Raw genomic sequence first — 13,367 nt, forward strand, 5'->3', positions numbered from 1 at the left:
GGAAGTGAAATAGACAATTCTCTACACAAAAACAACAATATGTCACTTAAAAAAATAAAACTTTGGTTTTCTATTGGTCGTAAATAATTAAATGTATAAAGTGTTGGAGAGAACTGAGGTAATCTGCAAACAAGAGGGTGAGGCAGGTGAGTCTACTGGATGTGACAGGTGGAAGTACTGAGGGGGTGAAGCAGGTGGGTCTACTGGATGTGACAGGTGGAAGTACTAAGGGGGTGAAGCAGGTGGGTCTACTGGATGTGACAGGTGGAAGTACTAAGGGGTGAAGCAGGTGGGTCTACTGGATGTGACAGGTGGAAGTACTAAGGGGGTGAAGCAGGTGGGTCTACTGGATGTGACAGGTGGAAGTACTAAGGGGGTGAAGCAGGTGGGTCTACTGGATGTGACAGGTGGAAGTACTGAGGGGGTGAAGCAGGTGGGTCTACTGGATGTGACAGATGGAAGTACTAAGGGGGTGAAGCAGGTGGATCTACTGGATGTGACAGGTGGAAGTTCTAAGGGGGTGAAGCAGATGGGTCTACTGGATGTGACAGGTGGAAGTACTGAGGGGGTGAAGCAGGTGGGTCTACTGGATGTGACAGGTGGAAGTACTGAGGTAAGCAGGTGGGCTACTGGATGTGACAGGTGGAAGTACTGAGGTAAAGCAGGTGGGTCTACTGGATGTGACAGGTGGAAGTACTGAGGGGTGAAAGCAGGTGGGTCTAATGGATGTGACAAGTGGAAGTACTAAGGGGGTGAAGCAGGTGGGTCTACTGGATGTGACAGGTGGAAGTACTAAAGGGTGAAGCAGGTGGGTCTAATGGATGTGACAGGTGGAAGTACTGAGGGGGTAAAGCAGGTGGGTCTACTAGATGTGGCAGGTGGAAGTACTAAGGGGGTGAAGCAGGTGGGTCTACTGGATGTGACAGGTGGAAGTACTAAGGGGGTGAAGCAGGTGGGTCTACTGGATGTGACAGGTGGAAGTACTAAAGGGGTGAAGCAGGTGGGTCTAATGGATGTGACAGGTGGAAGTACTGAGGGGGTAAAGCAGGTGGGTCTACTAGATGTGGCAGGTGGAAGTACTGAGGGGGTAAAGCAGGTGGGTCTACTGGATGTGGCAGGTGGAAGTACTAAGGGGGTGAAGCAGATGAAGAACTTAAAACTTATCTAATACCAAAAGTTGATTCGTGAACTAAATTTCTCATACGATGTTCACTTGTACTATGATAATAAAGTGGGGTAATTAAGTTTTGAAAATAAGTCTCTAAACAACCAAGACATGTGCACTTTGAGTTGCCAACAGTAAGACGGCTATTCATCTTGAATTATTAAACCATATAAACAAATTTCCATTTCTATAAGATCATGTGAACCTGAAGTCTAAAAGAATGCTCTATAGATCATGCCAACCAAAATAAATATGAATAAAACAGTTTAACTTTGTGTTTCATGTGATACGTGTATCATGAAAAGTTAATGTGACAAAACATAAAATGAAATTCACCTTCTTACCCTCAACAATCTTCCTCAAGATACAAAATTTATATATTTCTACTTTGTCTTAAAGACAAGTTCTTTTTTAAACTCAACTGTTTCCTCAACTTTTCTGTTACCATGCTGATATATAAACAGCTCTCCCAGTACAAGGAACATGTGTTGTATGAATACATGTTGCTTATCACATCAACATGAAATACTTTTTAAAACATAATAACTGAAAACATTTGTCAGTCAAGTATGTTTTAAAACTGTAAAATAAATATTTGGACATTTATTTCCAGTCAATAAATCAACACTCAAAGTTTTTAATCAGTTGGTAGTTTTTAGCTGTGACGAGTTGAACCTTCAGATTTTAAACACAGCAAGTCCATGAACTTACTACTGACACAACAATGAACTTTCAATTACTTATAGCATTGATAATAAGAGAAGTTAAATCAAACATAGGCACAACATTATTTTATATAACTAATGGTATTTTAATAACTAGAAAGTTTTCAGATATTTTGTTATTATACCTACAATTCAACACAGATAGTGCTATTCCCAGGATCAGCAACATCCTGTCAAAAGAAAAAGTAATACATAATGAAATATAGTTTCAAATGTTTCAGCTCAGTGAAAATTAATTAAATAAAAGCCTTCCTAAAAATCAAAGAGGGATAAGTGAATAACAGGCTAACTTAGGTAAAAATCAAAATTTCAGTTTACATAGATGAAAATATAAATGAAGTTATTTGTATCAAGTGGCAGTTAGCAAGATATTTTTCAGCTTTAAGGTGAAACACTAAATGTAGTTTCAATCTATGACAAGTTTTTAATAATAAATCTGCTACTTCTGTTCAAGACTATTAAAGGTTTATCAGTTTGATATGGGATGAATAAAGACAAGTTGAAAACTGTTTGAAATTAACTTACTTCTCCAGAAGTGCTGGTGGTCGAGGTAAAAGCAATATACGGTGCCAAAACCAAATCATTAAACCAATAATAACTGGGAAGAAAACAGTTTTCAGAGAAACCCAAACTTTAGTAAAGCCACCATTTTGATTGATTACCTATGATAACAAGATAATGTAAGGATTTTATTTCTAGTTTTAAAAGAAAAACATAACATTTTTATAAATTCATTTAAGAAATAATAAAATAAAAGCAGTTCAACTACTCTGGAAATGGGTTTATGAAATACAGTTCTGAACAGTAGATTATATGTTGTGCGACATCTTTAACAGAGTTCAGAGACATCAAGGTAGTACTAATTATTCTTCTAAAGTTTCCGAGTTCTGTACTAAGTAGAATTTAGGTACATTTACTTTTTCACAAGTTGTAAAACACTAGTGATGAGTGGTAAATCATAATAAAAACATATATTTCACAAATAGAGACTTCCTGAATGTGAGGTACTGCTTGGTTTCTGTGAACAACTGCATATCAAAAAGACACCAAATACTGAGATACAAACACTGGTGAACAGATATCAGATCAAAGTAACAAAATGGACCATCAAGACATATGGCTTCTGTAACAACCTTTAAAAAAGTTTTATTTTAGAATTTTCATAAAAACTTTTAAAATTATAAAATACTTAAACAGTCACTAATTTTTAACTACTTTCTATAACACTTTTGACCAAACTTTTATTTATCTTATTTTTATGTAAAATGAACTATTTAGCCATGAATAACAATCAGAATTTACTATATAATTTCTGTAAAACCAACTACATGTAGTTGCATTCTTATTTTCAAACACCTAGTATTATGTAGATATTACATCAAACACCTTCACAAATATCTAAACAACTATACTGACATACACAGATAATATCACTCTACAAATTTCAAATTCCCTAGCTTATTTAACATTCTTGTTACGATCTAATAATGAAAATAAATTAGAAGCAATAGAAAAACTGATTTTTTTGTTTAGGTTGGAGCTACATGAAGATATTATTTTGAAATGAGGTGTTTCTAACAAGTAAAGATAAAACTAAGAAAATGACTCCAGCAGTTATTAAAAATCTCACACTTCAATGGAAAGAAACACAAAAAACTATGCTGTAAGATAATAGCCAAACTATGCTGATGCGTGTTTATAGAAAACAAAACAATAATAATAATAAAAAATAAAGAAAGTTGCTACATGATATAATACTTACCACCACATTAATATCTTCTATTTGACCAATTCCTTCATTAATTGGTTCCTTGTTACTTTCAGAAACTGGAAGACGTAAGTTAATCAGATAAAAATCGTGATGAAGACTCCCCAGTTCAAAGAGGGGCAAAAGATCACAGTCATACTGGTAACCTTCAATTTTCTGTAAAAAATGTAAACAACTTTTATTAAAGCATTCACTTGAAGATAGAGACTATCAATTGCACTTAGAAACAAACTTAACCCTCTTAATGTTGCCGACCATTAATATGTCTAAAACAGCCAAATGTCTGATCACCTGAACAGCAATTTGTAGAAAACACATTTGTACATCAAAAACAAGAGTATATTAGAGAGAAATATTCATCTTTTCGAATTTCTAAAATTTCCAATCAATATAAATATTGATCTGTCAGTCTTTGTATGTGTTGAGAGAACAAAAAACAGGGTTTCCTCCAGTGACTGATTGAAAGAAATATTTTAAAGACAGAAGCATGAATACAAAATTTTTAAGCAAAAAATGTTTGAGTGCATCTGTTGTTCTGTTTATATATTTTTGTTACCATGGCAATGAATGGTGTCTAGTTCAAAGATGCAACAAGACATGATGACGAGGCATAAGAAAGCTCCAGACCCACAAGCTTTTGATTTTTAATCCAAATCATTAACCATTTGGCCATTATATACCCACAACTATTGTTGTAAACTAGATTCTAACAGCTGTCTGGTGCAAATTGTCTGTACTGAAAGACTATGGTCTAACTTCTCAATATTTAACGGATACCAAATACATTCTCCATGATTAAATAGACCACATCAGAATACTGATATCATTTTTCTAAAGTCAGGCTAAAACAGCACACTGTTGTGCTTGTAGAAAACATCTCTGAAAATAGTTAATATCTTCAACTTTCATGTACTTCTCAGAAATAGGTTCCATAACCAATGAGAAGAATACAATCTGTGTCACAACTCTTGGCAACTGTCAGAGAAATATTTGCAATCCCACTGTTCCCCTGCATGCCCTAATATCCACATCAGACCATCCTTCATTACCAGTTGTCAATATTTCTGTTCTAATGGACTTTATAACTAGAAGAATGTTGCCAAGTCTTCTCAGTTACTATGAAACACACCATTATGTTCAGTTAATAGAGCAACTTTCACAAACCTAACAAAGTATCACACTTTGACAATGTTTCCAGTTAACGTGGCTTGTTTTAGTTTCACTCTTCTATCAAGATCTTTATGCTGTCAAATGTACAGATACTTAATGGTTTTAACTTGATCAAGTACTGTAATTAATTCATTACAAGTGTTTTTACACAGCCTGTAATACCTTTCTTCTACGATTCGTGCATTTCTTTTTCCACTTACTTCCACACTGCTTATCTACTACGTGTTTGTATTGTTAGAGTCATGGTGTCCAATACAGCCACCACTCACCACATGTGGAGAAACCAGTGACAAACTTCCACCACCTGTTTCAAATATAATTATTTATATCAAAAAATAACTGAAAACATTATCATGCATTTTCTACCCTTCTATATCCATAAAAAAAAGTTTTTGGTTTTTTTTCTTGTCATGTGACGAAAATGATAACACATACTGCACAATACTGATGCTCAAAAAAGAACTGTTGGACACTGCTATACAAGAGTATGATGAATGAACCACATTCAAAGTTGCCCAGAGACACCTCGAGTATTATTGTGTAATCATTTTAAAATCCTTCCAAACAAATTTAAACAACATAGATGTATCAAATCTATCTGATCCTAACAAACAGTAAACTTGTATGACTGACTTTCTATAACAAATGCATTACATAAAGAAAATTAGATTATTAAATGTATTTGTTGACTTCGTTTTTACAAGTATCTATAACTGATCATAAGTCAAATTCCAGTGTTCACGCAAGACCAAAAGTGAATGATGACTAAACGGTTAAATTCCAGTGTTCACACAAGACTAAAAGTGAATGACTTAAGAGCTAAATTACAGTGTTCACGCAAGACTAAAAGTGAATGACTAAAGAGCTAAATTACAGTGTTCACGCAAGACTAAAAGTGAATGACTAAAGAGCTAAATTACAGTGTTCACGTAAGACTAAAAGTGAATGACTAAATGGTTAAATTCCAGTGGTCACATAAGACTAAAAGTGAGTGACTAAAGAGCTAAATTACAGTGTTCACGCAAGACTAAAAGTGAATGACTAAAGAGCTAAATTACAGTGTTCACGTAAGACTAAAAGTGAATGACTAAATGGTTAAATTCCAGTGGTCACGCAAGACTAAAAGTGAGTGACTAAAGAGCTAAATTACAGTGTTCACGCAAGACTAAAAGTGAATGACTAAAGAGCTAAATTACAGTGTTCACGCAAGACTAAAAGTGAATGACTAAAGAGCTAAATTACAGTGTTCACGCAAGACTAAAAGTGAATGACTAAAGAGCTAAATTACAGTGTTCACACAAGACTAAAAGTGAATTACTAAACAGTTAAATTCAAGTGTTCACGCAAGACTAAAAGTGAATTACTAAACAGTTAAATTACAGTGTTCACAGAAGACTAAAAGTAAATGACTAAATGATTAAATTCTAGTGTTCACGCAAGACTAAAAGTAAATGACTAAATGATTAAATTCTAGTGTTCACGCAAGACTAAAAGTGAATGACTAAAGAGCTAAATTACAGTGTTCACACAAGACTAAAAGTGAATTACTAAACAGTTAAATTCAAGTGTTCACGCAAGACTAAAAGTGAATGACTAAAGAGCTAAATTACAGTGTTCACACAAGACTAAAAGTGAATTACTAAACAGTTAAATTCAAGTGTTCACGCAAGAGTAAAAGTGAATTACTAAACAGTTAAATTACAGTGTTCACACAAGACTAAAAGTAAATGACTAAATGATTAAATTCTAGTGTTCACGCAAGACTAAAAGTAAATGACTAAATGATTAAATTCTAGTGTTCACGCAAGACTAAAAGTGAATGACTAAAGAGCTAAATTACAGTGTTCACACAAGAAAAGTGAATTACTAAACAGTTAAATTCAAGTGTTCACGCAAGACTAAAAGTGAATTACTAAACAGTTAAATTACAGTGTTCACACAAGACTAAAAGTAAATGACTAAATGATTAAATTCTAGTGTTCACGCAAGACTAAAAGTAAATGACTAAATGATTAAATTCTAGTGTTCACGCAAGACTAAAAGTGAATGACTAAAGAGCTAAATTACAGTGTTCACACAAGACTAAAAGTGAATTACTAAACAGTTAAATTCAAGTGTTCACGCAAGACTAAAAGTGAATTACTAAACAGTTAAATTACAGTGTTCACACAAGACTAAAAGTAAATGACTAAATGATTAAATTCTAGTGTTCACGCAAGACTAAAAGTAAATGACTAAATGATTAAATTCTAGTGTTCACGCAAGACTAAAAGTGAATTACTAAACAGTTAAATTACAGTGTTCACACAAGACTAAAAGTGAATTACTAAACAGTTAAATTACAGTGTTCACACAAGACTGAATTTACCTCATTGTTCTTGAATACCTGACTTCAAATATAAAAACTATCACATTTGTTTTATTATAACTGATACATTTCAGAAGTTGTATATCACCATATCTAACTGTTCTGGTCATATCTTATGATACTGGTATAATTTGCTTTTCCCCTCAAAAACTGTATGGAACGAAATGGTGTATTCCACCTTGGACATAAATATAATGCTATTGTCTTTGTCAGCTGATATCCACATGTAAATTAAAAAACAATAAGTACTTAATTCTGAAACAGACACTTTTCAAAACCAAAAGTACAAACTGACAAGACATAAACATGTGTCAAATAAATCCACTGTCACAAAAAAATGGCCATCTACATTTAAATGTGTATTTCACATCAAATGGACTCACCCTTCGTTTTCGGAATGGCTGGTATGGGTATTAACATTTTTACAGGAAAGTTGAAACACTGTATTCTCCTTATCAATAAAAGTGTTAACAGCCACACCAGCAGTTCTGAGACACATTTTTATTTCAAGTGGGTGTCTGTCATCAAGAACTCACCCTTTTTTCTTCAATTGTACAAGACATGTATCGTTTCTCCGTTGACTTGGCAATCAACATGTACTTATCATCTGGATCCCACTTATTCCTGTATCCCAGCTTCACATCGAGAGAAAGAATGGGCTTCTCAGCTACAGAAACCAGTAATTTCAGAATAAACACTTTTCTGTGCAACAGATTTAGCCAAAATAAAAGTCTTTAAATTAATTGTTCTGCACTTAAAAGTATGGTTAAATATGATGTGATGACAGCTAAAGACGTTCTATCAAAACACATTTTAGTTTTCTAGTGAAGTCAGTTGGCACTAACTTTTTCTTATTAGAGTTGGAACAAAAGTGTTTGTTTTCAGCACTATGTAACAATAAATATGGATGTAAATGATTATATATGTGTTCATTACCGGACATCATACATACATGTTTAATACCACAGATGTTTGATGTATTTCACAAAAATCAAAACAAAAATTAATGTTTATGCAACTCTAGTACAGAGAAATTTTGTACACTTACTGCATGATCTAAAGTGCCTTCATTCTGGTAATGTTAACTAACATATCTTTCAAAAGGCTTTTATTACAAATCACTCACAAAAATAAATTTATTCACAGCATTACTGTCTGCTGCATTAAAAAGCTGCTACAAAATCTATAGTAAATAAAACTGGGAAAAATAAACCAGCTGGAATAATGAAAAACTATGTAATGTCCATAATACCTATGCCTAATACCGCCCCCAAAGCATCCATGAAAATGAACTGTGATGTCCAGATTGTGCAAGTCTGTGTTGTACAACAACAATACCACTTAGCTAGTTCAATATTAAACTGATTTTACCTATTGGAATATTTTCTTTGTACAAAACTTCTATGTGCAATACACCAATAAGATTTTGCATCCATCGGGAATAATCCAGCACATGATTAACCTTAGGGTTTGGAATCTGGAAAGCAAAGACAATTTTATTGGGCGTTATTCGTTCATCCGCAACAGCTTCAGGAGAATTTAGGTTATTTATTGGATGACAGTTTATCGGTCTCCTATCACGTCCTCTTGGTATGTGCCAGTGTTCATGAAATGTTCCAGGTGGAAGAGAAGTATCTACAAGACATTTTGTACCCAATACATTTTCCACATTGGATGGTGCAGGTGCTAGAAAAGAAATAAGTAGTTAATTAAGTCAGTTACCATAGCAACACAAATAAGCATGATATATATAGTTTCAATATCAAAAAGGAAGCTTTAAACTTGTGGTAAAGCTGCAGCAATCAGATATAAGATGGCCCAAGTCTCCCAAAAAATTCTGTCGATATACCAGCATTATATTAATTGAAGTGAAAGGTAACATGAATCTAATGTTTCCAGCGTAAAACTAGTGATCAAAGTAAATGTAAGAGAGAGTGAATATGATTTTCATGTTGATCTAGCTGCTAATATAAAGATCAGCAATGACAAGAAAACCCACTTGTATAGAAAAATATATACGTAAAAACAACTGACGATGACCGAAGAAGGTCGAAAAGTTGTTCGCTCCTCTACATAAAAAAAATTTTCTCAACCCAAACCAGTTGTTTTTACATATACATTTTTCCACTAATATAAAGATTTGTTACTATTGGAGAGTAATTTTACAGAAACCGATTTTTGTATTGTTATTTTTCACATCTCGTAGAATTGGTTTCTCATTCGACAAGATTCAACTGAGCAAAATGAAATTTTCAACATTGCTCTTGCAACTAATGGTGTTGGTACTAATACAGTAACGTGAAGAAATGTGAAGTTACAAGCAGACGTGGAAATCTGAGAAAAGACTTCACATGTGAAGGATATATTCAACATCTTGGGTGTATTTCTTGATAAAAACGTTTACAGTTTCCTGCTCACTGTAATAAACATAACCAAGAACTTTATTTGTTCTCTTTACAGGAAGTTAATCACAAAGCTACATAAGGGCTATCTGCACTAGCCGTCCCTAATTCAGAAGTGCATGACTAGAAGGAAGGCACCTTGTCATCACCACCCACCGCCAACTCTTGGGCTACTCTTTTACCAACAAACAGTGAGATTGACCATCATATTACAACACCCCACAGCTGAAAAGGTGAGCATGTTTGGTGTGATGGGAATTTCAATCCATGACACTCAAATTACAGGTTAAATGCCTTAACCACTTGGCCATCCTGGGCCTTCCCATAATATTATTCACATGTAGCTAACTTTTCTTAAAAGTGTAGTGGCAAGAGTTAGAGAGTAACTGACATGTGAACCAGACAAGAAAACTTAAATATCAATTTCATTACATGATATATTCAATTACAAAAGATTTGTAATGTTACAATAGCAATGAATAGAAATGACAGATGTCAGTTTCCATGATCGCAAAAGACATGTAACATACCCATACCAGTTTTATTTGTAGTTGTAGAAGCATCCCACGAATTTTGATAACAAATAATGTACAAAATTAAAAATGAGATATAAAACAAGTTTTACCAGCTAAATACAGATATATTTAAACTATACAGCTTTGGTTCTGTGCTTTGGACTTTATGATTAATGTCAGTTATGTATATAATCAAAGTGAACAAAACCATCATTTTTACCAAACTGTATTATACCATTTGATATCACGATTGACTGTGAAAGTGGTCTGTATATTCCATTTTATTGAGTAACTTTATGTACTTGCTTAATAAAACAATTACTATAAAATATAACGTTAACTACTGACCAAACAGATCCATTAAAATCATTTATTTTCATGTAAAATAACTAGGAAATCTTAGCAGTTATATGGGGAATTACAATGTTTCGGACTCCAGTAACCAGTAAGCAAAGCAATTTGATGGATAAACAGAAAACACAAGTCTTATTTTCATTGTATTAGTACTAATACACGACTTACCTATACAACCACCAATAAGGAAACATGCAATTTGACAAAGAAGTACAAAACATACAAGAACAGCTAATTTTCGTCCACTTAAGTTCTCTAATATTGTCCCTCCCATCTTCGAATATGTATCGTATTCACCACTTTTACTTTCACCGATTCGGTAGTCTTTGTTTCACCAGTATTTCGCCACTGAAGTTGGAATATATTTGTTTTTCAAGTAATCTGTCAAAATTTATATATATAGGTGTTAAAGGAGTTAAACTTTTTATTTGATAATTTTTAATACTATAATTTGTAATAAGATAAAACATAATAAAATACCTATAAAAAATTAAATTGTAGCATATAAGATCTCAGAAAAAAAAAGTTTATTTAATATGAACTAATTAATTAAAACTTTCCACTATCGACAATGTATTAACATTTAGTTTTAAAACAAAAAGTATAATGAGACAAAAAAGTAAAACGTAAAAATTAAAATCCAAAATAAATCTAAAATGTGAGGAACGTATTAATTTTTTAAAATCACCAACGTTTTGCCATAATATATTAGTTTTGCGCGAAGATTGTAAAACAGCAAAATAAACAATAGGTTTTAACGTCCTCTGGTGGGACAGTAGCTAGTCTACGGACTTGTAACGCTCTTATCTGAGGTTTAATTCCTCATGATGAACACAGCAGATGGCCTAATGTGATTTTGCTTTAAAACAAACATACACGTTTTCCTAGTGCAAAGCTACGCAATTGGCTACTTGCGCTATCTCTGTCCAAAGCATGGATTTGGTCCCAGGATTTTAGAGTTTTAAGATCCTAAACTTTGAGGGTGTAATAGTAAAGAAGCAAACGCAATATCAATCTACCCCTTTTAATATCCTCAGAAGAACTGATTTTCGAAAAGGTATCAGATCCACTAATAACATCATAGACAATGCAATGAGGAACTTCGTGGAGTAATATATATATAAAATTTTTACAAAATTTCTTGTATGCAAAATAACGAGACATAAAAGATTAAAATTAATTAAACAGAACCTTTATTATGAAACAAAATGAAAATGCAGAATGATTTGGTTTTAGAGCAAGGCTTCACAAGGTATATTTGTGCTAGTTGCCTCTAATTTAGCAGTGAAAGATAAGAGGGAAGACAGCTAGTCATTACCATCCATCGTCACCCTCCTTGGGTTACTCTTTCAGGAAAGAATAGTGCGATTAATCACACATTATAACATCTCCACGGTTGAAAGGGCGAACTTGTTTGGTGAGACTTATTTGGACCCACGACCCTTATGCAGAAAGGATCACCGTCGATTATTTACAAAATGGTGTTTGTGGTTAATAACTTTAATAAATTACAACTGCCTATTGAATAAAAAAAAGGGAAAGGCATTTCGACTTCTATATCGAGGCATTCTTCAGGTCATTGTATGTACCTGTATATAGTGTCTAAACAAAGATAAAACGACTTGAATGAGGCAATTTCAACATTTTTGGACCATGTATTTGTGCCAAAATTATACAAAACTAGACAAACGAAAATATTTTTAAAATCACACACAACTAAAAGTAAGTAGAAAATACAACAGTATAACTGTATATCACACCACTGACTCAAATCTCCAAACTCATTTTAGACTTTTTATGTGTTTCAATGTATTCTCATATGTGTTACTTTATACTGAGTCATTATTTTATTTAAAAAAAACATTCCACATCAAGTTAGAAATATCGTAATTCTATTGAAATTTATTTAGAGCGGGAACTGGTTCATCCTTTCCTAATACTTAAATAGATTCATTAACTATTAATAAATTCTTTGTGATAACTATAGAATCTAGAAGATACTGAGTCCTACCTGACATTAAAATGTATACATAAATTCAAATAAGAAATGATATTTTGTGGTATTTTAATATGTCATGCATTCCTATCTTCTTGTAGTATTACAGTATTTATTTGAAATAACACATAGTCATAATAAACAAATAAGTTTGTTTTGTTTTAGCTACGTTTATTTCTTTGTTTTTCTGTGAATGGCTAATACTTGTTATCATCCTTGAATGATACTGTTTAAGACGAAAACATTGTGTAATTTTGTTGAAAGCATTGTCCTCAAATGATTATTCAATAACTTTTAGAAGTTACGGCCTTTCCTATATTCTAATGAGAACGACCAGTCACGTGGATATTCCTAGTTGCACTGGGTAAACAAGATTTCTGTGGATTTACAGTGATTAACTTGCAGACTTTCTTTACTTTTCTTGGACAGCAGGAAGTCTGTGGATTTACAGTGATTAACTTGAAGACTTTCTTTACCTTTTTTGGACAGCAGGAAGTCTGTGGATTTACAGTGATCAACATGAAGACTTTCTTTACCTTTCTGGGGCAGCAGGAAGTCTGTGGATTTACAGTGATTAACTTGAAGACTTTCTTTACCTTTCTGGGACAGCAGGAAGTCTGCGGATTTACAGTGCTAAAATTAGAGGGTTCAATTCCCCTTGGTGGACACAGCAGATAACCCGATGTGGCTTTGTTTTAACAAAACACAAATGCACTCTTTACCACGTGTTTATATGAAAATTGAACATACTGAGAGAATAACTGATAAATTTTAAATAATACTAGAGGGCAGAAAATGCATTACATGGTTATATACCACTAAAGCATGATAAATGTTGAGAAACAAGGTAGTTTATCGTATGTTTAATAATTAAGTTATGCTGAATAAAACTTTGACAAAATGT

The 13,367-nt window shown here is 33.2% G+C and overlaps 1 protein-coding gene across 2 annotated transcripts in view; it reads right to left on the bottom strand.

Moving 5' to 3' along the window:
* Positions 1-11,000, bottom strand: part of wls (Wnt ligand secretion mediator) — a 35,695-nt gene extending 24,695 nt beyond the window's left edge. The window contains exons 1-6 of one of the 2 annotated variants that reach the window (XM_076496924.1): positions 10,636-11,000; positions 8,568-8,882; positions 7,733-7,863; positions 3,653-3,814; positions 2,416-2,552; positions 2,020-2,060 (exon numbers count right to left, since the gene is read on the bottom strand). In XM_076496924.1, the coding sequence (XP_076353039.1) occupies positions 2,020-2,060; positions 2,416-2,552; positions 3,653-3,814; positions 7,733-7,863; positions 8,568-8,882; positions 10,636-10,741 (892 nt within the window). In that variant the 5' untranslated portion in view covers positions 10,742-11,000. The remainder of the gene's footprint in view (positions 1-2,019; positions 2,061-2,415; positions 2,553-3,652; positions 3,815-7,732; positions 7,864-8,567; positions 8,883-10,635) is intronic. The other variant, XM_076496925.1, reaches the window with a different exon arrangement.
* Positions 11,001-13,367: the final 2,367 nt, after the last annotated feature.

Source organism: Tachypleus tridentatus, chromosome 4 (genome assembly GCF_004210375.1).
Source record: "Tachypleus tridentatus isolate NWPU-2018 chromosome 4, ASM421037v1, whole genome shotgun sequence".
NCBI classification, from domain to species: domain Eukaryota; kingdom Metazoa; phylum Arthropoda; class Merostomata; order Xiphosura; family Limulidae; genus Tachypleus; species Tachypleus tridentatus.